The sequence below is a fragment of the Ammodytes marinus genome (assembly GCF_949987685.1).
Source record: "Ammodytes marinus genome assembly, chromosome: 1".
NCBI classification, from domain to species: Eukaryota; Metazoa; Chordata; class Actinopteri; order Uranoscopiformes; family Ammodytidae; genus Ammodytes; species Ammodytes marinus.
Genome location: NC_137230.1, coordinates 23,380,767 through 23,407,713, shown reverse-complemented (window position 1 = coordinate 23,407,713; position 26,947 = coordinate 23,380,767). Strand labels below are relative to the sequence as shown.

At 39.3% G+C, this 26,947-nt stretch overlaps 1 protein-coding gene across 1 annotated transcript in view; it reads left to right on the top strand.

Moving 5' to 3' along the window:
* LOC307248627 (protein diaphanous homolog 3-like) overlaps positions 1–26,947 on the top strand; it is a 175,065-nt gene that overhangs the window by 48,284 nt on the left and 99,834 nt on the right. The window contains exons 18-21 of the mRNA XM_080025069.1: positions 15,152–15,193; positions 16,251–16,346; positions 17,811–17,905; positions 20,681–20,782. Of these exons, the coding sequence (XP_079881195.1) occupies positions 15,152–15,193; positions 16,251–16,346; positions 17,811–17,905; positions 20,681–20,782 (335 nt within the window). The remainder of the gene's footprint in view (positions 1–15,151; positions 15,194–16,250; positions 16,347–17,810; positions 17,906–20,680; positions 20,783–26,947) is intronic.

Below are 26,947 nucleotides of genomic sequence, written 5' to 3'. Positions count from 1 at the left end.
TTTTCTAAGGTGAGATTGTTTGTTGTTGTTGACGCCTAGAATTGACTAGAAAGAGAGAGTGCTTGTAATACAGAGTGAGAGATGTTTTTTTTCTCTCCCGGAGTTTCCCGTCTGTCTGTGTTCTATTTTATGAAACTCTAGGGCTGTTGTTGGCGTTATAGTAATTGAATGCAGGTAAAGGAAGACCTTACATTGTTTGCATCGTCCACTCGCATACCTCAGAGTTTTAATAAAATGCCCTATGTCAACTGTAGCTTTAGCAGTGGAAGCAGTGTTAGAGTGAGAGTGAATGAGTTTTAGTTTTTCTTTGGGCTATGGAGCTGTGAAAGTATTTCTGTAAAGCAGCTGAGGTCAACTAAAGGCTTTAAGGCTGTGTGCTGTTAATAGAAAAAGTTCCTTAAAAAGTTTTACAATAAAAGTTTTACAATAATCACTTATTCATATCTTTGCAACTTATATCTTGGCTCTTTTAAAACCAAATATGTTATACTGACATAATTCTTTTTAGTGTATAGTACATACATATATAGCTGCTTATACCTCAACCTGATACAGAAAATGAGTATCAAACATCTCTACAACCATTCAAGGCAACATCATTATTAGTCTAATAGTGAATGTCTTCTCTGCTCAAGGCTCAATGACTCAAATAACTGAGTGCATTACCGATGGCCCTGATTTTTTTCCCTCACAAGATTGTAGACAAATGCGTGAAATTAGTTTTTAGAGCTAGACAAAAACGTTAAAAAGAAAAGAAATAAGCTAATTTAAAAGGGAACACTCAAACACATCCTAATGAAATATTACAGTGATGTGCCATCCTGGATGAGCTGCACTACCTGAGCAACTTCTGTGGGCTGCAGACACCACCTCATGCTACCTCTAGTGTTGAGGGCACTGGCAAAATGCAAAAGTGACCAAAAATCAGCCAGAAAAGATGAGGTCAGGGAAATGGACTGTGGCCTCCACCTGCAGAACCATTCCTTTATTGGGGGCGTCTTGCTAATTGTCTCTCATTTCCACCTGTTTCTATTTGCACAACATCAGGTTGAATTGTATTGCTTCCTAACTGGACAGGTTGATATCCTAGAAGTGTGATTGACTTGGAGTTGCATTGTTATGCTTATGTGTTCCCTTTTATTTTTTTGACCAGTGTAGTTGACCGAAATACTATGTTACAAATTGAAGGGGCATATATAGACCAAAATGTAAACTACCCCTCGGTGGCTCTGACGATATATATTTTTTTTACCAATATAGAATATGTAATCAGCAGAAATGGCTGACATTTATCTACACGCTAAGATCCAATATGCATGTACACATGCATACAAATGTAATGGTTAAATATACATGCTGAAGGGAAAACACTTAAGAGTCAAGGAATTCATATGAAGCCTAATTGTGACCGGCTACAGTAAATCAATGGTGGTGGTCTGATGGGAAATACATTGTCCCAGGAAAGTGTTGATTTCCTATTTCCTCACTCATAATACAAATGCAGTCTAGTGTTGCTAATTAAAACAGTCATCCTGTGTAGAAGAAACAGGTTGTCTGGGTGTGCCCTTTTCATTAAGACCTGGGTGCAGTAACACACAAACCCGCTAAAGTGTGCAGGCAAATTGGAAGAACAAGTTTGAAGAATGATATTTCCTCTCAAGAGATAGTCATATGATGTTAATTCCCAAGGAAAGAAAGTAGGTTTAATAGAGCTACCAGTACCACTGTTAATGCTGCCGTCACTGGTTGTGCTGCTCGGATAGTGGATCTCGGACCAAATAAAATTGTCATAAAATGTTCTTACAAATCTTCCGCGCTGGTGGTCCCTGTTCACCTGAACACATACATTTTAACACCTGCAAAGTGCAAACATTCAGTATGCACACACACACACACACGCACACACACACACACACACACACACACACACGTCAGTTGGTAAAGCTATTCTGTGACACGGGTGAGGGGTTATCTAAAGTTAATCATTAGATCTACGAGTGAGAGTTCATTTAATTGTGGTTAATATTCACAGAGTATAAATGAAGCATAGCTAATTATGCTGTAGTGTCTGTCCCTGAATTCTGAGCTTTAATGTGTTCCCTTGACGTCTAAAGGTGTTAATTGCAGTCTTAATTGCAGTCTTTGTGGTAACTGTTGAAGATGGAGCACACAAGAAGATAGAAGGAATCCACCTTCTCTCTTTTTGAAGTTTTCAAGGAACTTCAGAGAGAGGTGTGGCTGTAGAACTATTGATATGTATTTAACAACTTGTCTGCTTACCCATGAAGTGAGTAAGAGCGAAGTCTCTGCAGAAATCTGCATTTTTAGGGTGATGTCACAACCTGTATTATTCACAAAGCAGGACTTGTGCTGTTTTATGGAATTATTTCTGTCGGAAAAACAGAATTCAGTGGAATTGTATTGTTTATAGAAAATACTCACACAGAAATTTTTTTACACATTTCAGACTTCAGTTTGTTTCCCCCTTCTTGCAAACACAACTCAACATGTACAGTCTTAGCTTCTTCATTGCAACCCTTGCAAACCCTCTTCTGCACATCACACATTAAATTCAGTCTCGGCTCTAGTCAGTTGCTGTTTGTCAAATCAGGTCAAAACATAATTGCACCAGTATAAACCATGTGACAGAAAATATGTGTACATTTGAGCAACATTTTTTTATTATATTATGTGTTTTATGTGTGAGAAAGAAGGTTCTGAGCTTGGTTGTTTGCGGTGATTATCAGACTGTCTCCATCGGTGACTCAAATCATGCATTACTGCTAGAACATGGAAACTATTTTCATAAATTGAGATTTTGTAATTGTCTTTGATTATGTGTAGTGAATAACAATTTTAACTTTTTCTATTAATGCATTTAAAAAAAATCTTTATAGACAACACTAAATATTTAATGCATCGCTATCTGTTGTCTCTCCACTTGCAATGCAATGTCTGAAATAACGCTTGCTTGAAATAAAACTAACCAGCATTTATTTTTTCTATATTTGCTCTGTCCTTGTTTCTCTCCCTTTTCTCCTCCTGCTATTTTTAAAATGCTGTTCTTCTCCTGCTTGGCTGCACGATCTGCCTTCATGTTTGCTCTGGAACAGAAACCAAAGGTGAGTATTCTTTTACCTATGATTTGCTTTTATCCTTATCTTATATACATTTTATTTGTTTGTATACATAGTCCATATATCTAGTATAGTATGTTTTGTATTTATTTGTGCACAATTTCAGTCTCCCTCTAACATATATCCCTATATGCAAATATCAAAGACGGTTATGGAGCCTGTATAATAAAATACACCTTTATAAATAAATGAAAATTATGGTTATTCATATGAATAATTATTGATTACATATTGTAGAAAGCAAATTTCAACACATTAGGACACGTGGAACATCTGCAGTCTGTCTTTGGTAACTGCGGGGACTGAAAACAAGCAATGGATGTAGAGATCATTAAGTGAAATTTGAGAATACAAACAGAACATATAGAATGTTAACAGACAATGGTTGCAATTGAATTACTTGTGTGTTAGAAGCACTCAGGCTCTGCAGAGGGAACCCTGCCCTCAGTCTGACCTGGCTCAACTGTCAGACTAGAGTACAGGTCTTGACCACTAAGTACATTGATTCGATTCCCCTCTTACTAAATTTTTTTCTTGTGGTGCAATGTGATGACTTCTACTGCTTGCACCGTTCCAGACTCACAGGGCACTTCATCGTGTTTGCTTTGAACTTGAGCAGGAGTATCAGAAGTCCATTTAAGTGTCTAGCACATGGATGAACTGCATTTCACAATATGTTAGAAACTCTTTTTTTTCTCTCACAACTGATTTGTCTCCTTTCCGTTCTTATTTTTTGTGAATTGTTAGCTAAATACATGATTGCATTATTGGCCTTGCATTTGTATGGTGAAATGCCACTAATAGCTGTTTATTTGCTTTTGTGATGTTTCCTAAATTCTATCCTCTTTATACTCATCAAGACTTTATGTCTAATTTCTCTGAGCTGTTGAAACTAAGACTTAACTTAGCAATCAATATACACAGGGTCCCCTGGAATATATTTCCTCTGCTCAAACCTATTATTATATAGTGTATGGCTGAATGGCTTCAGTTACCTCTTACTCCTGTTCAGCACTGTAGTCCATGGCTCATATAATGCTAATGCATTGCACTCAGGTGGAGTTATTGTGTAACCTCTTGTTGGTTTTATTTACGTGGTCTTCTTAAAAGTATTGCTATACCATTGTATAGAATGCCCTAACCATCCTGGCTTATTGACTGAGAAAAAGCTATACAGAGTTGATATTGTGTATAAGTTATTAAATGATTAATTGTTAATTCATTGATTATTCAGGAGTCAGGACTGAGGCTGTTATACATTTTTAGACTTTTTGGATTACCTGTGGTTGCTCGAATTCATTGAAAATGAACCAACAGCAAAAAGAACAATATTGTAATGAGCCAAGTTAGGAGACACATGGAAGATGTCATATCTGGTGTGTTTGTTTGTATTCAATACTAGCAGCAGTGAGGTTTGCTTCTTAATTAAAATTTTGGATGGAGCCGATCAATGGGCTGGTTACGTAACATGATGGCACATGATGGATGGCTTATTTACATGTTTTGTAGCCTATCCTGGCTTTTTTTATTCATCTACCATTGTTCCTTAAGAAGTGAAACAAATTAAGTCAGGTCATTTTTATTAATTGTACCTAAAATCAGAGGTTTAGAATATGTGTATCACACGACACCCTCTTTCCTTAAACCCCTTATTCAGATTAGTAAATATTTACTTTTCCCAAGTCAATTTTATTTTAATCGCCCAATATCATATAATAACAAATTTGACTCAAAGGCTTGGTAATGTGCACAGCATGTGACACCCTGTGTCCCCAGGAGAACATTTCCCCAAAAACCTTTCATTGGGAATGTAATGCATTAAAACACATTTATCTTTTTATATATATGGGTACCATTTTATATCCTACCATACTACAACATTGTTTTTCAGATGTGGAGAATTGTCATGTTACTTTTGGATTTATTTTGTTTTATATCCAAATACATGGACAGAGTGGAGCTTTCTTAATTGACATCTGGAATAAACCGGCATTCTTTCTTTCAATCTCTGTTTGTTTAGAAAGTGCAGCGGGAAAGATTCATAGCCATAGTGCTGGGAAAATGAGCAGCAACATGAAGAGAGCTGCCCTTTTCCTGGGGCTTCCTTTCAGCTAATAAATAACATCCAATTAGTTGGAACCCTCCAAGATCACAAAATCAGTTTGCCATTTCTCTCCAGGCATCTGCTAATAACCTACTTCTACTCCAAAGTCACAACACTTGAATATGAGGGGCTATACGGCACGGCAAACTAAAAGGATGTTACCGAATCCAAGTGTTATATTGTATAATACCTTTTTTTTCTATAGTTGAGCATCATTGCGATAAAATTTAGTATATAGATAAGGCAGCTTTGCGTTTCTACTGTGAAAATCTGTGAAAGTTATCAAGTAGTAATTGCATGCCACATTTGCTCTGTGAGCTGTGACAGAGACTGTAAAAAAGGGGTTGATACAAGATTGTTTGCTTTAAATCCATTTATTTTAATTATATAATGTTTTCATGTGCTGGGTATCTAGAGAAATTGCAGTGTTTTGATATTTGCAAATTATATTATCCCAAGTTTTTGTTAGACTGCTCCTAACCTGCAGGAGCACCAATACTGTACAAGTTAAGAACTTGTTACATTTATGTTGGTTTATTGATGTTGATGTTGCCATCCAATTAATCACGTACTGTATGTATGTTTGTTTTAATCAGTTTAAGGATTCACAGACAACAATTATTAAGCTGGCAAAAGTAAACAGTGTTTACAGTTTTGTTTGAAAAAATAATTATATATTAATGAATAAATGATTAGAAGTGAGGGTGTGGGCATTAAAAACTTGGAATAGGATGCTTCACTGGTTAAGGGTCTGTGTTCCCAGTGGGTATATCAGGCATTCCAGAGCAATGTGGCCTGTCAAGGAGAACGTTTGGGACATGGCAAGACAAGTTCTCTTTCCACCACTGGCAAGTTACGAGAAATAATTAGGCAGCCCATTTCCATATTATTAACATGGTCTGATAAGAAAGCATGTTCTTTTTTCGAGTTGTGTCAGATTGCGCAAGCTTATTTCGGGGAATTCTTGATGGAAGTGGGGGTTGCATGTGCGAGGATAAAACTCGTAGTGGTGGTTGACTGGTATAGAAGTACACATGTACTGTATATCAAGGGACGGATCCCATTTGAAGGTAAAAACCACAGTCAGTGCCGATGGCTTGTCATGACCTGTTGCACTCAGACTGAGCGACACTTGAGACGATCGCGACCATTCCAGCCCACGCTTTTGGTCTGTCGGTTTTCACTAGCCCCCATGTCACCTCTAAATTATAGGCACTTAACAATCCATACAACACAAGCAGGGATAGTTAATAAGCCTCTCAAAAACCGTGGGTGTATTTCTTAGAACAGCCTTTGTGGTGCCCCTAAGGAACACTTTAAACAATAGGAGCTAGAAGTTGGTGGACACTATAGAGGAATTATGAAGAGATTGAAGACCAGAGGCGGTGCGGATGACAGTAAGTAGGTGGCCTGTAAGAGGATCCAGCAGTCAAGTATCTCATATTTATAGAGCATGCAGTTTATTATATTCTAATTAAAGCCTTGATTGGCTGAAATGGCCTTATTAGAAAAAAGCAGTTCAGATGTATCTATGTCAAAATGAATGGTAATGTACTGTATAGGTTACCTTTTTAAAGGTTTATGGAGTCCAGACATGTTCACCGAGGGTTGGAGATGTAATTAGCTGCTTAAGTGACAAGTGAGAGAGCTTTTAATGTAGTGTGTTTTGAATCATCTAAGGAGAGCAGCAGGATGTCCACCATCTTGCCATCTAGTAGTTGGTATATGCTGGTGTATATATATATATATCTCTGTTCACATCAAATGGACTTTCTGTCTTGCGTGTCTCTCTCTCACACTCTTATCTCGTTTGTTCTCCTTTTCTCTCCCACTCTGTTTATGCTTTTGCTCTGACATTCTGAAGAACACCATTAGTTCTATAATGACTCCTCATGTGGCTGCTGAAAATGTGTGTCATTATGATGTATCTCAGCCCAGGCGTAATCATTAAAAGGCTCTTTTCAATGTTGCTGAAATGGAGGGTCTGATCATGTAGTACATATAATGAATGAATGGCTATTTTGGGGTTTCAATGATGTCCAGCCCCAAATTTTAACAAGGTTTTTTTTTTAAATTCTCCCGTAACAATCTGGTCGGAGGCGGCTAATGTGTTACAGTAGTACGGCCTCCTGTGTGAAGTACTTTTACTTTCAGCAATCACTAGCACTGCTTGACCCTCTGACAGAAATGCTTGAAAATGCCACGTTTGACTCACACACACACACACACACACACACGCTGCACCATCAACCATTATCAGTTTCTGTTTCTGCTCTGCTTTTCCTTCTTTTTATTTTATTTTTATATATCTTCAGCCACAGCTTCTCAGGCATCAGCACCTCAATTTATTCTCAATTTGTGTTTTTATGTTCTCATATCACCGGAGTAATGGACTGACTCGTTAAAAACATATTTGCGTTCAAGACTTTATTTTTCCGCAGTGATTTGTCATCTACCCATGTGGGTTTGTGTATGTATATGCGGGGACAGCGTTGAAAGGGTGGGCGCAGGCACGTTTGCAACAGCACACGGAGAAAAGCATAAAAAAAGAAGGCAAATGGCTTCAGAGATTGATTATTTAGGCTGCCATCGCCAAGCTCGCTGAATGACTTGGGAAATGTTAGGGTGGGCTTAACAACAGTTCAGATTGGACTGGTTCTGATTACTCCTGGAGTAGTCTGAACATACTAATTCAAACACACAAGCACATAGGTGGAGGTAGGTCTCTGAGAGGCCTATAGAGGGCACTACTCCACTGAGAATAGAGTTACTGGTATAATGCATCCCCACAGGCCAGTACATACTGATTAACAATAGCTCCTAATCAATTATGAATCGTTTGATGTAACATTGATAATTTAAATCAGGATTTGTGGTTTTTCTTTTTTTTATTGAGCATACTCACCTATTTGTGAAGGCCAAATGACTTGTAGGCTGTAGAAGTCAGACGCCGATGCTCATGCTGGAGCAATTTCAGTGATGTAGATTTCGAAAATATGTTTGGTATAGCAGGAATAGGGGAGGAGAGGAGAGCCTAATGAAGTCTGTTAATTTGCTGCTATCTGAATGAAAGTCTCAGACTAATTATGGCCCTGGGTCATCTAGTCTGGATCACAGGGAGAGGTGGCCCGGCGTGGTTCACTTTGATTAGCTCAGTCACAACACAGCTCCCTCACTCCATTACTCCCATATCAACTCCATCGTATACTCAGTGGTACTCGCACACACCCGCCACGCTTCCGAATAGGGTGGGGGTGGAACGGTCTGTGTGCAAACAGACCAGTCAAGCCTTCATGTCGGTGTTTGTCACAAGGTTGAAGTGTTGTGCACATTGATAAGACGCAGAGAGGAAAGGTGAGGGCAGGTGTGTATAATCCAACAAGTTCCAACAAGATACCGGACTCTCTGGGTGTCTCTGGTGCTTTCTGTCAGGCAGACAGACTGAGTTTTAGGACTATATAGCTGGATCAGACCCACACAGTGAGTCAACCGTCAAAAGCAGCCGTGCAGTATGACTGTTCATCTCCCCTCTGTTGACTGTTACAGTTGACAGATGTGTGGGAATGGTGGATTTGTTCACTTGCTGCAGACAGCCCCCTCTGTCAACTGTGTGTGTGTGTGTGTGTGTGTGTGTGTGTGTGTGTGTGTGTGTGTGTGTGTGTGTGTGTGTGTGTGTGTGTGTGTGTGTGTGTGTGTGTGTGTGTGTGTGTGTGTGTGTGTGTGTGTGTGTGTGTGTGTGTGTGTGTGTGTGTGTGTGTGTGTGTGTGTGTGTGTGTGTGTGTGTGTGTGGTGTCTGTCTGCACATTGAATTAAGACCCCCATATTATCTCTGCTACAGAAACTCCCTTAATAGTAGTGATTTAAGCTTTACCTGCATGGCTGCCTTGATTGGCTTTTGGAAATAACACAGTAATTTAATTACCCTTTGGAGACTGCTGCCCTCTCAACTTTCCCCTCCTCTGTGTGCTTGTGTGTCTGACTACTCGAGGGAGGCAATCGTATCACTACAACATGCCATAAATGACGTCTCGTCAAGAGAAAAGTCAGCTGTGGGTGGGACATCTCCTTTGGGAGTAAGATAGTTGGACATACCGGTATGTTGGATACAATTGCAGGCCAAACAAGCAAGCACATACTGGTACTCTATGTCTGTCTCCTGCCCGACTCCCTCACACTGCTGTCAATCCTTCACTACACTCCATGACTTCTCAGATGTTAGTACGGGTTATTTAGTGTTATGTTTTTTTTGTTCTCTCTTTCTTCATTTGACATTAGTGTGAAAAAGGAATACACTTCCAGAAAGGTGTTTTCTCTGATTAGATATCCAATACACCCTGATAAGATGAAGTGCTGGAGCGAAGGGGGATGACATTTTGGTGTGTGTGTGTGTGTGCGCGTGCGTGCGTGCGGGGAGTGGATCTGAGGTGTTACTGGCTTGTCTCTGAGGCCTGCATGTCATGTAGAGCATAAGTCATGCTCCTTCCCAACAGTTTTATTTCAACCAACATTCCCTTTGGTGCTTTGACGGCACAATTCAATGATTTGATCCTATTTGGGAAGCATGTGTGTGCACACTGTCATATTTTGTCAAGTGCCTTGAAACTGTGACGGAGATTGGATCCAGTCAGTGGAATCAGTATCGGTGAAAAGAGAAGATAACTCTTTTAAAATGTTATTGTCGCATCCTCATCTGACCCTGCAACTATTTTTTTTTCTCAAGGATCATAATGCAACATTGTATACTACTGTAGTATAATATATATTTCTTTAACTTATATCCAAATTTCGTAATGCCTTTTTCTAATTAATTATGATTCTATTGTCTAATATATTATAATTATATTGTCAATGTTTTACAATTTTCTCCACTTGTAGAAAAAATGTATTGATAAATAAAAAAAGGGAAAATAGTACACCATTCCTCGAGTCTTATATAATACGCAAGACCCATGATTTTTAGTATTTTGTTCAAGAAACAACAGGGACACATTTATTTTGTCTGCTACCGTGTGAATAATGCAGAACACATTTCCCCCCTTTAAAATATACTAAACCCGAGGGAAAGGCAAATGGAGACGGTCTGTCTTCTTAGCTCTATTTGCCATACTGCTCTCCTCCTACTTTGTCCACAGTCCCGTCATCAAGATGACATTCATCACTAGACTCCATTAAGAGGCCCTAGCTGGAAAGTGCTCTGAGGATAGATGGCTAGCATTGTTAGGGTATGCCGTGGCTGTGGCGGAGCAGGAGAAGGCCTTTCAACTGAGACAACTGGCTGTTGGTGTCCGTCTCTAATGCACTGCTCTCTCCTGTCCTGTGATGGGGTCCTGCTTTCCCCCTTTCAAGCCCTATCTGATCCCAACCTCTGATGTTAACTGTGGCTTCAGTCAATAGCCTAGCTTGTATCTTACGTCTTTCTGTCAGGCTTTTCTCTCTGATTCTCTCGCTCTCACTCTGTCTCTCTTTGTGTTAACATACAAGTTAATTCTGACAAATTGGTCTGCCAATGGAGCCTGGAACGTCTGCTGTACTTGCACCGTCTACTTTCTACTAATGTGCCCTTTTGCTTCTTGTGACTCAGACTCCCCACTGCCCTGCACTCACAAGTGTATCCTTATCCTCCCCACTTCCTGGGCAGATAGCGCCATCTGATAACTACAACAGTGGCCGCTCCCTCTGATTGATTAACCAGTGACCTCTGACCCCCTGTGGGACATTTTAATTGGCTGATGTATAATGAGCGGGCTTCCCTGAAGAAGTGCTGTTTTAAGGCCAAAGAGGACGAGGGGGTGATACTGGAAGGGAGCGATCTAATTAGCTGATTTAATTGATAACACCTGAGGCAGCTCAATGAGAGAGAGAGAGAGAGAGAGAGAGTGTGTGTGTATGTGTGCGCTATATGATTTCTATCTTATCGCTATTTCTTGGACGATAGAGATGGATGCAGCCCTTGCAGTATTATGTGAGGAAGGATGATTCATGGATAATATGACCCAGCCAAGTGTGTTGATATGCACTGAAACAAAGTGGTTAATTCTCTGATCTTGTGGGCGTTTGTGTGTGTGTGTGTGTGCGTGCGTGTGTGCGCACGTGAGAGTCAGTGTGTAATAAATGAAAATGTGTGAGGCTATACTTTATGACGAGTAGATCAATACCACATCTTTAATGCAGTAAGCTGGGGGCTTTCTAGGGCTGGCTCCATATATTGCATCCAAATACCCAACTTCAAATTCAGATTCCATTCCGTTAGAAACCCACGTTTCAGTTTACGCTGTTTTGTGAGGTAAATATTGACATCTTGACATTTTTATTGATTTAATTTCTGCCTTTTAACTAAACATGATTTCCTTCAATTGTGTTGTACTGTTACTGTACTGCAAATGCTGTTTGATGACAATTTCTATGGTTTTATATGTGTAAATTAAACTATTGAATTACAAATTTCTCGCATTAAGTTTGACAATTGTTTTGTATATCGTTGTCATACAGAATTATCTCCTTTAGTTTCAACACTTTATTTAAAGGCGCTGTAAGCGGAATGGTTCTTTTAGCTAACTTCCTGTCAGTTACTGCAGTTAGCAGTCCCCTCGCTCGTCCCTACGTCACCACATTAATGCACTGCGGTCTTCGAGCAGGAAGTTATCTAGCATCATCTCAGATCCATAATTGTGATAAAACATGATAAAAACTATCAAAACAGACATTGGGAAGGATTTTTACCTTTGATTTTTACGCCATTTTAGGCGCATAAACAGTCACCCATGTGTCGCTCTAGAGTGCACCGGGAGTGAGACCATAAGTGAGACGGGTGCGGACGGGTGTCGGTTTGTAGCGTTCTCTCTTGTGATTGGATAACATTTCGGGATAATACATAAAGTTTAATTGCTTATTACATGCAGAGCAGCTGACTAAGAGATTGACTTTATGAAACGCGCACATCATGTAAGTGATTACTGTATTAATAAAGAGCGATTTAACACTTATATTAATAGAAATAAACCGTTTACTTCACCTTTAAGCTAGACTGTCTTACCCTGACTGAAGCATTCAACCCGAGATATATATTTTTTTTTGTATAATCCTTTTTATTTTGTTTTTTTTGTAACAATAAGCAAACAAACAAACAAACAACACCAGACAATACATACAAACTAAGAAAAGAGAGAAACAGAAGAAAAAGGACAAATGTGTATGTTGTTCATTATTTGTAAAATACTTTTTACATGAAGTTATGTATTATGTCATCCGAGAGGATTATAGTAGTAAAGTAATTCATCGCATGATCACACACACACGCACACGCACGCACACACACACACACAACATTTAAAGACACACACACACACAAAAGGAAAAATCCATGTCCTGTGACCCGAGACATTTCTTTATGGCTGCAATTTCCACTTTTAGAAATGTTTTATCAAAACCTGCATTATACAGTTTAACTCATACTATAACTTTACTGCCTACTGTAACTGCTGCATATGCTCAAAATCAATGTATCTTAGTATATTAATTTCACACTTTTAAAACTGTATACCGTTACATACTAGCGTATTCATATCTACCCCTCACTGCTATTTATATATGACCTTTATTACTTATCAGGGCTCAACGCTAAGGTTTTTTTTTCACTTGCCTGGTCGGGCAAGTGGGTCTGAATTCTACTTGCCCGAAGTCAATTTTTACTGGCCCCATACAATTTATTTTCTGTTAGTCGTGTTCAAATAATTGTTATATTTGCTTTTTATTTACAATGTATAAACACATCATGGACAGTGTTATAGATGAGTTAAGGATCATACTGAAAGTGGAGGCTATTAGTCAAATATTATTTGAGTTGGAACATTTGTAATTTTTTTGTTTCTAAACCTACAAAAACTGCAAACGAGACATGTTTTATGCAAACAAAAATCATGTAAAGAACTTTTACAGCACTTGTTTTTATTTGTTTTACCTTATTCCTTTTACAACAGCAATTCTTTAAAACTTCTTTCTGCAAAACATTTTTTTTAGGCCTACAGCAATCTGTTTTTATTTTAATTACATTTTTACTATAGGCTATTATTTTAATGTGTGCATGAGTGATTTTGATTTTATTCAAAATCTCAAAATGTGGCTCAGGACAGGCTGTTTTGAACACTTTTCCAGTAGCTTACTTTTAAGCTTCCATTGCCTCCTGGTTTGTGAAGTCAGACACCTCTGGCCCATATATTGAGATCTACATGCAGGCTGTAAAGATGTTCCTCTGCTAACTGTTGCTGATGTTTGTGTTGAACTGCACATTAACTGGTAGTAGGCTACTAGCAGCAGAGCTAACGTTAGCATCCTCACTACTACTAAATTCACGTTGGGTGCATAATGCATTTAAAAAAATGCGGATATTTTCGCTGCTTTTCAGACGGTTGGGATCGACTTCACTCCATTTATAATTAACTTGTTGGCTTTTGGACTTTCTGTCACACCAACGTACCGCTTGTAGTTCTCTTCTCTACCTCTATTATTCAATAATTTCAGCGGAACCTTCCGGTTCCGCGGGTTGTCATAGTTATTGGCCCGACATGGCATTTTACTTGCCCCGGGACGTCGGGCAATCCTTATTGTCGAGCCCTGCTTATGTTCATTATTCTGCTTTTTCTACTTCTGGTTAGATGCTAAACTGAGTTTTGTTTCATCAGTACTTTTACAAAGTACAATGAAAATTTAGTTAAAGCTGGGGTGGAGAATTTGGGGAGAAAATAGCAGTTGGGATAGAGATTTGAATCCAAATACCTCAACCGCTCCACTTGTTCTCTTTGGTAAAATGGTAAATGGACTTGTATAGCGCTATATCTCCGTTTATCACAGACTCAAAGCGCTTTACATTGTTTTTTGTACACATTCACCCAGTCACACACACATTCATACACCGATAGCAGCAGCTACCACGCAGGGTAGGGTGCTAAGCTAACTAAGCTAACTATCGGGAGCAATTCGGGGTTCAGTGTCTTGCCCAGGGTCACTTCGACATGTGGCAGGGAGACGGGGGATCGAACCTCCGACCCTGCACACCAGAGGCGAACTCCCTACCCACTTCGCCACTGCCGCCCACAATGGTGGTCCCTCCCCTATGGTCCCTCCCTGACACGCTCTAAACCTACAACGTCCGTGCCAAAGTGAATGGACAGTCCCAACAGCCAATACGAACAGAGAATCGTTTTTTTTTTTTTTTTTTTTTTTTTTTATCGGAGCCTTGCTCTGATTGGTCAAAGTGTACCGGTCATGTTTATTTTGACCAATCAGAAATCACATACCCAGTTTTAAGCTAATTTTATCTAAAATAATTACATTAAATTAAATAATTCGAAAACTGCTTATCACACTTTCCGATAGTCTTAAAGTGAGATATTAAAATCGCTTTGTCACACCAACTGTCTAAAACACTAGTATAAATTTGATATTTTCAAAAAAAAAATAATTCATGGAATATTGAAATACCGGTAGTTGCCATAGCAATTTTTCATTTTAACTTCTAATTTAAAAACTGGCATGTCTGTTTATTATGTGTTTGTAATTGTGGACCAAGATAGGTTAATAATTTAATTCAGTCAAATAATTTTTACCTTTCCAATTTTCTATTTGAACTAGCTGTTCTATACTTGTTTATATTCAGCCATTTTTAGTTTCAAGTTTTCATAGCATAACTCTGTCTCCAAGTTTCAAGCTGCAGAGGAGAGACCAGTTTTGTAAAAATATGTATTTATCATGTGATTCTCTCTTCTCTTCTCTTTTCCGATGGTTCACGTTTTCCATTGCCATCCTTGCCTGTCCTTTGCTTTTCCTCTCTCTCTCTCTCTCTCTCTCTCTCTCTCTCTCTCTCTCTCTCTCTCTCTCTCTCTCTCTCTCTCTCTCTCTCTATCTCTCTCTCTCACATTGAAAGACTCTGAGGAGAGTGTTCCGACAGAGGAGCCACGTAAGTCCCAAGGATAGCTCAGTATGTGGCCGTGTTGATGTGTTCCTGTGTGAGGTGCGCTGTGCTGTACATGTGCATATTTGTGGACATGCTAACAATCTTCTCTGCGGGATCTCCCAGCATTATACCGCTTCACTTTTTAATTAGATACAGGATCCATAAAAGGAAAACTTAAACCCGTGTGGAACAGTAGAAATGAGTCGAATTAACTCCTGTCCACTCATGTCCTCTCCTCGTCCCTCTTCTCCTCCCCTCACCTCAACTCAACCACACACACGCTTACATAATTACAGCACCAGACAATTACCCAGCATACTCCTGGGATGCACATTTTGTTCTCTTAATCTGGTTTTAAATAATTAAAACCAACCATGAAATCCGTTTTGTGTGAGCATGACTCCAAATAGTTGTGTATGTGTTAGTGTTTATCTGTGCCTTTTTTAATATTTTTTGTTGTTTTGTTTGTAACCCAGCACTCATAAAGCCAAGCTCTTCCTTTTACCTATAGCACTCATAATCCCACGTACCTGTCTCCATGTAACACATCTGCCTTCACCCATGACCTGATCATTGTTTGTGCAATGTTGTGTTCATGGGGCAGCCACGGCTCACCCATACCTTTCTATATGAATTCATCCTTGGTGTGATCAAAACACATTCCTAAAATCTCCTTGTCCGCGCTTCTCCAGCTCAAATTCCGTCATGGCGGACTGTTTTATTGTTCTTTAGGGAAAAAATAAATAAATAAAATAAATAAATATATATAAATAAAAATCTCGAAAAACTAAAACAGAAATCATGTTCTTTCGTTAGTAGAATGTGAGCAGTTGGCATCTTTGAAATAAGTACAGTAATAGAACAGTGTCTGCATTCCAGTAATTTCCCTCCCATATTTTATACCTGGGCACCAACAAATATATATTAAATCTCATAATCTTACTGTTTGTGAAGTTGTTTGCGTCATACACATGTCAGCAAAACAGTAAGTACATGCATGTGTGCACTTTTTTTCCTTTTCGTGTTGATTATTTATTCATTTTCTTTTTGTCTTTATCAGCCAAAAAAGAAGAGGAGGATCTGGAGGATAAGAAATCCATCAAAAAGAGAATTAAAGAGCTCAAAGTGCTCGATCCCAAGATCGCACAGAATCTATGTAAGTATGCGCTTCCTTTCAGCCCACTCCGCGCCCCAAGGACCGGATTTATACACATCCATTTGTCTTGATGTTACAGCGAACTGGGCCTGTCTGTTGTTCTACCCTCAACAGCCCCACACAATATGCTTTTCTCTTGTTTTTTCCCTTTATCTCACTTATGTCACCTCATGTGTCCCTTTTATAATATGTTATTTGCGTGTTATAAAGTGGCCCTAAGAGAGAATTGCACATTTGCTTGTGGTTATAGCAATTAAAGGAAGACATCACTTACTGTGAACTTGGCAACTGCTACTCTCTCTCTCTCACACTCACTCACTCACTCACTCACTCACTCACTCACTCACTCACTCACTCACTCACTCACTCACTCACTCACTCACACACACACACACACACACACACACACACACATTCAAGTATGCTTGGTCTTAAAATGTCCATTTTAAAAGCACCGGGCATTAATGAGGATCCAGCTGATCTCTTAGGCACTCCCAGATCTTAGCACCTCATTGGTTTACATCAAGGAGAGCCGTGACCTTTGTTTCATGTATTAAGAGAAAATGAAGCCAATCAGCCCAGTAACAGTGATACTTCATGCAGTGAAAATTATAGAGCAGGAATGAGGGGAGAAAAGAAAGGAGAGTAGGCGGTTTATGTGTTCCACCATAGGAGGTAAAGAATCTAAAAGCTTTGATAGAGGTTCAGAGTGAGTTTGTGGGCTTTTAGTTCTGTCACTTGATAGCTACCATTATTGTTAAGATACTTTGTGCACATTTATTCCATGTAATGAGTCCTAATGAGTGAGCATTTAATGTTAGCAATAAAAGGACAGCCCTTTTATATCACACTGTTACATTGTTTCATCTGTTCAGGTGAAATAGTTGTTGTCTAATAGTGTTAATACCATTTAATGCTTCATGTCATTGGTGGTAATAATTCAATGTGTTTGTCTGTTTGATCTTATTATTTAAATTCTACAAATGTATTTAGCACACACACACACACACACACACACACACACACACACACACACACACACACACACACACACCGTATATACCCTGCTTACATGCTTATGGTGTTATATGTTATATACCTTATATCTTTCAGTTTCAAGAAGAATCTAGCTCTTAGCCTGAGCGCGTCTTTCAACTGTTAGGGTTTTTCTAGAGGTTCCACAGGCTAGCCTAATGACTTATCCTGACGAGGCATTTGCCATTTTGTCCCAAGTGGTACCAATGGCTTGAGGATCTCATGCTTGCTAAGTCTACTTTTTCACACTTTCATGTCAGGATTAATTATGTACTGATGTATCCATAATTTTATTGCTGTTTGCTTTCTACCTCATGTCCTCCATGTGTCTTTTATCTGTCCTTTTATTTTTACCACAATTATTAATTTTATTTTTTGTCCATTACTGATTTCTATGACCAGTCTGATTTTGAACTTTTCTTTTTACAGCCATCTTCCTGGGTTCCTTCCGTATGCCTTACCAAGAAATTCGTCGGATGATAGTGGAGTTGGATGAGGAGCAACTTACTGAACCTATGATCCAGGTAGGGCAGGTTTGACTTACAATTGCAGAAATGTTGAGCACTTAAGTTTCTCATGCACTATTATAAGATGCCTTTCTTGGGCTGACTACCTAACTCTAATGTACAAGTGAACCTAACTAGCTCTGAGATGGAAAGGCAAGGCAAGTTTATTTATATAGCACAATTCAGACACAAGGCCATTCAAAGTGCCTTACAGGGGCAAGATTAAAATAAAAAGAGTATCGGAAACTAGCTCAACCTTCTATGTGTAACTCTACCCGGAGGCTCTGAGCATATTTTAAGTGCTGTTGTTCTCCCACTCAGCTGGTCAGGTTCATGATCCAACTCGTGTCTATCGGCGTGATTAGTTGTCTATCTTGAAACTGCATGTAGCCTGAAGCTGAACAAAAGTGAATTGGGAATGAAATTGGTCGTCTGAAAATAATAACATTACAGGTGTTTAAGCAGTTACTAAGTAAAGTAATTATGTTAATAGAATTAAAAAGTGCTATGCTTGGTTTTTAAATTATTTTGTCAGCTGTTTGAGTACTGCGTAATAAGATACACAGTACACACATCTACAGTATGTGTGTGCTCTTTCTGATTGAAAGACACATTTTGATCTATATCTGAATATTGTATATTTTCTTGTTCTTGACTATCAGGTTCTGAAAAAGTTTCTGCTTCAAATTTGACTAATAGTAAAACTTCACCACACCACAACTTATATGGCCATATAGTGTAGTATATTGTTGATAAGTTAAAACTAGGATCTCTTTGGCATGTTTTAGTTTTTTTAACCTTAACAAGTTTATCATTTCTTACTGTGCAATGTTGTTTCTAAATGACTGCTAACCTATCTTTGGCATTTGTAATACTCGTTACTAGTCACCTTCCAGCCCCATAATATAGGCCTTTCTTAAGTGTTTCCATTCTCCTGCTTTTATGTAAATGTCCTTGTTTCCTCCCAGTTTTCTCATTGTTTCTTACCATTTGATTTATAACTGGCATTATTTAATTACATCATCTCATTGCACCCTTTTTTCTGCAATGCTTTAATGGTACCAGACTGGGGAATTGGTGCCCTACATTTGGATGGAAACCTGGCTAATGTTATATAAAAATAAGCCTATGTTGCAACACAGCAAGATAGGAAGCAATGTTTCAGAATCCTCACAGATTGCAATCAACTGCATCATTTCAATATGCAGCCATTGAAATGAACACCATGGAGTTATGCCATGTGGCAAAGCCAAACACAACAAGTTTGGGGTCAATCTCCCATAGGTGTTCAGCTTGAGATGTTGTGACTGCTAAGGCTATAGCATATAATTAACATAATATTTGTACTCATCAAACCGCTCACTAGTCCCTCGTGCCTCATGGATAGAGGCATTGTCATTCTTGAAAAAACAACTCCCATCAGGATAGAAATAGTTCATAATAAAGTCTATCACTCAAAACAACTTTGTGTTGATTTGCAGTGACCCTTACGTCTAAAGAGACAAGTGAAGCCAAAGAATGTCAGCAAAATACCCGCCCACAGCACACCAGAACCATCGTATCCCCTCACTGAAGGGGTCAAACATTCAGGACTTTACTTTTCTCTTGGCAAACTACACAGGCACTTGCCGAGTTGTGGAGGATATATTGAATGATGATCCGACCCGATAATCACTTTGTTTCCACATTTCTGTTGACAAGTGTCTATGACCAGTCATGCCCTGGTCGGCAGACCCTTAGCAACCAACAGGAGTGTAAGGTCAGATAAGGTCAACAGTGTTGGAAGGGGCAAAAGTGAAACAAAATTTGAATTAATGTTGAAGGATGCAGGTAACCAGTGCATGATGGCTACACTTGGATAATGTGCTCCAGGTATTTAGTTTTTTCTCAGTACCATTTCTTCATGTTGAAGGTGGTCAAGGGACCATCTAAATGGCTGCATGACTATGTATACTATAAGCATACAGTGTGCATTTGTTAAGCAAAACTAAATTAAGTGTACATATCTTATCAAAAATGTATGGAGTAGGATTGGTGCACCAGATGTTTATGAAGGTGATGATAAGGCCTACCAAATTTAAGGATTTTCAATTATACAGGTGTGATCAGCCCGTGTGGGTTAGATAAGTAGAAACAAATACACAAAAACAAATCTGAGCTACGGATGTATATTTTCAAGAATTGATTTGATCAATAATTGTTAATTAAAACAAATAAATTATCTAAAGTCAATTAGGCAAATTCCATTATACTGCATCAATAAAGACTCATGTAATGGAATTTATGTTCTTTGCCGTGACTGCAGGCACAGGGGATGCATTTTGAACCCAATTTAAATACATCAGACCAACGTATTTACTACAAGGTAGCAGTATTTGTTGAAATGGCTGTAAAATGCAGATGAGAAGGCAATGCAATCGACATGGCTGTGATTATTTAACATTTATTCTTTTGGCTGTTTAAACCCAATTACAATTCCACTTTCAGTTGTCTTTAAAGCCCTACGGATACAGTCTATGTCTGATAATTAAATTCATTTTATTGCAGTCACAAAACATTCTATGTACCGAAACTCACAATACTGCTGCAAACACATGGCAAATAGAACATCAGTAGAGTAGATTTGTATACAAGAACATTTAATAGGGCGGGGGTTTATTCCAAGTTAAATTAAAATAAAAACACCACATTGCTCTTCAGGCATGGACCGTAGGCAGCAACATTGCTGTTGAAACCAAAATATAGCCGATGTTATGCTTCTCTTCATTCTTGTTCCCTCTCTTTTCTTTGTAGAACCTTGTGAAGCACCTGCCAGAGCAGGAGCAGCTGAATGCCTTGGCCAAGTACAAGAACGAGTACGCAAATTTGTCAGAGCCTGAGCAGTTTGGTGTTGTGGTGAGTAACACTCTCGCACAAAACCTCACACATGCACAAAGCTTTCAACTTGTTGTCGATGGAGAACATTATTCTCTTTTAAGAGTCAGCTCAGCTTATGCTGGGCTTACACTAGAGGACATTTAAAAGACTTTGAAAAGACTGAAGGCTGAAACCCTCTTACATCTAAAGACAATCAACTCACATCTTGAGCGGCTGTGGCTCAGGTGGTTAAGCGGGTTGGCCAACGATCCAAGGGTTGGCAGTTCGATCCCCGCCCGGCCACCTGTGTCATGGCTGTTGTGTCCTTGGGTAAGACACTTCACCCACCTTGCCTAGTGTGAATGTGTATGATTGCTGTATGTTTGAGGTGGTGGTCGGAGGGGCCGTTGGCGCTGAATGGCAGCCACGCTTCCGTCAGTCTGCCCCAGGGCAGCTGTGGCTACTCTCGTAGTTTACCACCACCGGTATGACTGTGTGTGAATGAATTGAACCTGGAACCCTGTAAAGCGCTTTGAGTTACAGAGAAATAAAGCGCTATATAAATCCAATCAATTATTATTATTAATTATTATTATTATTATTATAATTATTGTTACACCTGAAGACAACTAGTCATTAGTTTTCAGTCACAGAGTGAGATTTTGAAAAGACAGGGGGTCTCATATTGCAAGACTACAACTAGATTCCTTTTAAGATTAATATTACTTCCGCAAACACGATAGTGATTATTTAATTAAAAAAAGGTTAATTCAATATTCCGAGCGGGGGACTTCCTTTAGTTATTTGACCATCTTTATTTGCTGATCTCGTCCCCCAATAACTTTAAATCCTACACCTGTATTTGACGGTAAAGTGTTCAGATTGCGCGGCTGTCAGCCTGGTTCTCCCGCCGAGGCTTCAAGGAAAAAGTGTCCGAAATAAGTCCCTACACAGGTCGCGACTAATGCCGCTCCTCCTGCGTCGTGCTTGGTGCATGCAAGAGTGTGACAGTGTTTACGTAATTTCGCTTGAGCCAACCCCTTAAGACTAACAATAATATCAAACATGTTTGATAATGTCGGAACGTCAAGACGGGAAGGAGACTGGCTGAAATCGGGTCGGATGATCACCTTACACCAAACGACTGAGATTACGTGCACGCGCCACAACTCTAGCACGACTTCTGTGATTTCAGTCCGACATTGGAAGACTGTCTGTCAAATCGCGTGAAAAGTCGTGTAGTGTAGGTCCAGCATTAGTTGAAATTCAGTGATTAGGAATACAGATGTGTTCAACTGCGCATAATTACGCAAACAGTTGTATTACTATTTAAATATTACGGATATCGTAAACTAGTGTTGTATTTACATCATATCCCTCCCTTTTTTCCTTTTTCTTTCAAAGAAAAACATACATACAGGCACAGAGCACTTTCATATGACTTTTCTGATCCCGAGCATTTTAAAATTCTATCTTTTTTTTTAAGCGTTAAGAGGAAAGACAGGACACATGTGGACTTCCTCACTAATTTATGCACATTGAAGAGAACCGCCACTGCCTAATTATGTCTGTGTCCTTTTCTTAAAGGCTTTTCAAGAGGAGGTTTATTCAGAATTATGCATGACGAGTGTAGCACTGCGTGTGTACTGTGTGTTCTTGCCTGGCAACCAAGTTGCCACCAAAACAACATACAATTATCTTCTTCTACTAGCCCATTGCACCCACCTGTTTTGTAAACGTCCATGTAAGAGCTTTTGACCGAATGAAATTCCAGTGACTGAGCGGCTGATAAGGGAGATAAAAAAAAAATCAAGCGTGCTCAGCTGTTGTGTGTAGTTCATCAGGGAGACATAGAACAAAGAAGAGTCTTATATAATGATGTTTCGCTGCTGTGCCTGCGTGGGCCCAAGGAGGCCTGTGTGCTTTCGCCTATCAGAAAAGCTTGGGGTTCAAAGGGAATTTTTAATTTACCATTGTGCAAACACATGCATTTTATCTTCTCTTTTTCACCAAGTCCGCCACTACCACACTTGATTTGAACTCTGCCTTGTACCTTGTGTAGTAGTGTGCAACAAAAGCATCGTATAGGATTCCATAGTTAAAATGCAGCTACATGAATAAGAATTAGAATCAAAAGTAAAAAGGCAAAACAGCTCTTAAACAATTTCTTTTCCATAATGTTTTCACCCAAGTCGACCTTATGCGATCCAGTTGCAGTAGCTTTTATTGTCGAGTGCTTGGAGACTGGCATACTTAACTTCAACCCCTGGAATCTTATGAATCACTGTGTTTACCAGGATATGCATCCTGCTGGCTCAACTCAAATCACAGTCCTCATGACTGGCACTTCTTTGAATTACAGTCTTTTATCTAGGATTTAAATTGCTGTTGACACGCCACTAAGATATTTATTACGAGTTGTCAAAATATTTACTCACATTAATTTGTTTTTTATACTATACGGATTTTTAAATTCACTTTTTACCCTGGTGAGACAGTCTCTGCTCGTTCCATCACCTCATTGAAATCATTTAGCAACAGACTAGCCTCATTTTCCATACTTTTTTCTTTGGTGGCTATGAAGGCGCCTTAGTGTGTTTATTCTCCCCTATACAATATCCTTATCACATAATCTATCCAATATCTGGACTCCATTTCTACATTATGTATAGTTCTTGTGCACCTTGCTCTTTCTTAACCTCGTCGCATTCTCCTCCTCTTCTATTTCTCTCCTTCTCTCTCATACAAACACATGGTTTACACACAAACACACACTTACGCTCACTCACTCGCCAACTGAAATAGTCATTTGATAACATTACAGTAGCTATAATTAAACCCTTGATGGAGGACATCAAACCGCACAGCCAGCTGTTGTGTGAAACAGACAATTGGAACCTGCGCCCCTCCTCTCCCCCCCCCCCCCACCCCACACACACACAAGATCACTGTTGTGGCCAAGCCCTGGGCCCAACGCAATATTTTCCAATTTTCTCTAATTGTGTGAGAGTGGTAATCCAAGGCAGCCTATTGTACATTCCACCCCCTCCACTGCCTGCCCTATATGGACACTAACTCCACAATTAACTTACCAGACCTGGGTCCCAAATCAAATCACTGCCAGCATCTATTACTACTGCCTAGCAACACTTGTCTAGTATGCCGGTTGCATAAATGTATTGTAAATCAGATTGGCTGGATGTAAGAGGGTTCCAAAAGTGTGATTATAGTTATTTTAAGTTTAACTATGTTCTCTGACTTTCCTTCTTTATTTGACAAATGTTCTGTACTCGTGCTTTTCTACTTCTTTTTTTAAATCAAAATATTTTTATTTGGTTTTATGGTATTACAAAGTGCCAGGTTGTTATTTTACATAGTTGAAATGAAAAGAATAGATGAAAAACAACATATGACACTTCAAAACAAACAATACAAAAAAAAACATAAAAATATCCAAAAATAATCCATTCCAAGTCACTGCCAGTTCACGAAGACTGGAACGAGCCCAAAAAAGGTCCCCATGCTTTGAAATCCCGCACTGGAATGCCGAAGCGAGTACCTAATGTTTTCTATCTTAAGACAGGACATAACATCTCTCAGCCATTGTCTATGAGTGGGCGGGACAGATTCCCTCCACCTCAGCAAAATGGTTCGCCGGGCCAGAAGATAGGCAAAGATATAATATGTCGCTTAACTGCAGTTAATCCAACTATCTCGTCAGTGACCCCAAAAAGTGCAATTAGAGGTTTTGGTTCCAACTTGATGTTTAACACCTGAGATAATGTTTGGAAGACCTCTACCCATAATTTGTTAAGGCTGGGGCACAACCAATACATATGAAGTAGAGAGGCTTCATAGATGTTACATTTTACGCACAGTGGACTAACATCAGGGTAAATTGTGGATAATTTGGCTTTTGAGATATGAGCCCTATGAGCCACTTTGAATTGGATCAGGCAATGTCGAGCGCATATAGAGGTGGAATTAACATGTTTAAGAATGGAGCTCCATGTATCTTCCGCTAAAGAGAAGGCCAGGTCCCCTTCCCATGCTGCTTTGATCTTGTCGATAGAGGCATGTCTTAGATCCAACATCCTGCCATAGAACGCAGAGACAAGTCTCTTTTGAGATGGGTTGATAGAAAGAACAAAATCAACAAGGGTTGTGTCTGCTGGTATAGAAGAGCTGGTCAATTTGGATAGCACACAATGTCCTGTTTGCAAATATCTGAAAACATCTGACCTTGTAAGACCAAATTTGTTGCTTAGTTATTCAAATGATGCTAAAGTGTTACCCATATACAGGTTCTTGAAGCACACAATACCCTTCTTATGCCATTCTTTAAAGACAGGATCTTGGGTTGATGGTCTGAAAAGGTGGTTTGATGCAATAGGGCTAAGCAGGGAGAAGTTATGCAACTCAAAATGTTTCCTCAATTGAACCCATATCCTTAGAGAGTGTTTAACCACCGGATTTTTTAAAGATTTAATCAAGGGGAGTGGAAGTGGGGATCCAAGTAATGCAGGCACGGACATATCATCATCTGTATGTAATTCCATGGCTACCCAATCAGGACAACTGGGGCGATTGTGAAAGAAAGACCAAAATGAAAGGCAGTGCAGGTTGGCAGCCCAATAGTAAAAACTAAAGTTTGGTAGAGCCAGGCCGCCAGCAGTTTTGTTTTTTTGGAGGTGGGTCTTATTGAGACGAGGCCGCTTACCTCTCCATAGGAGGAAAGAATTGAGTCGAGTTGGTCAAAAAAGGACATGGGGATAAAAACTGGTAAGGCCTGAAAGAGGTACAAAAATGTTGGTAGAATGGTCATTTTAATTGAGTTTATTCGGCCAACAAGATACATTGATAGGGGTGACCATTGCATAATTGTTTGTTTGATCTGATTAAACAGATTGATAAAGTTCTCTTTGAAAAGATACTTGTGCCTCTTTGTAACTGAAATGCCCAAGTATGAGAGCTTGTTTTTTTCTATTTTAAATGGCAGGTTGTTAAGGACCAGTGCTTGTAATTCATAGTTTATGGGGAACAGTTCGCTTTTTCCAAGATTTATCTTATAGCCTGAAAATTTACTTAAATGATTGAGCAGTGACAAAGCAGACTGCAGAGATGTGTCTGGGCTAGAAACAAAAAGCAGAAGGTCATCAGCATATAGGGAGACCTTATGCTGTGTGCCGCCCCTTCAAGTACCGGCTATGTCCTCACAGCTACAAAAGGCTATGGCAAGGGGTTCAATGGCTAAGTCAAAAAGCATGGGGCTCAGAGGACACCCCTGGCGGGTTCCACGATGTAAGTCGAACGGCTTGGAAATCTGAGAATTTGTCCGAACTGAGGCTAAAGGGTGAGAGAATAGTGACCTGATCCACGATATAAAATTGTATCTGCCCATCAAGCATGCAAATTTTAGAAATATTCTGTCTCGCTTTGGCACCTTTTAAGTTGATTTGCGAGTCATTTGTCAGTTTTATCACCATATGTGTAAAATGTGGATTTATTTTTTTAAAGTATGTGTTCAATTGAGTGAGTAGTGAGTAAGTCGAATTTGGTTTTGAGTTCCACTCGTTTTTTATAAAGAGTTGGGTTTTGAGTTTGCGCATATTGCTTGTCAATCTCTCCAATTTGATGAGCCAACTCCAAACGCTCTTTAGTGGATTGCCGCTTCATCTTGGCAGTGTAAGATATGATCTGCCCCCTAAGGTAAGCCTTAAGGGTGTCCCATACAATCAAGCTAGATTTTTCAGGGGATATATTAGCAGAAAGAAACTATTTTATCTCTCCCTTGATAAACTCCACAAATGTATCATCCGAGAGCAAATTTGAATTGAATCGCCACTGCCTGCTCTTTTGAGGGAGATCTGGAAGGGACAAGGCCAGAGAAATAGGGGCATGGTCAGAAATGACAATACTCTCATAGTCACAGGAATGAACCAGGGGTAAAAGTTGGTTATCAAGGAAGAAATAGTCAATTCTAGTATACATGTGGTGGACATGTGAAAAAAAAGAGAATTCCTCATCCTGTGGGTGTAAAGAGCGCCACACATCACCTACTCCATAATCGGAGAGAAAGGCTTGAATAAAACAAGCTGATTTACTCACTACACTGGGGTTAGTAGAGGATTGGTCTAACAAAGGATCTAACCAACAATTGAAGTCACCGCCAAGTATAATACAGTAGGCATTCAGGTCTGGAAG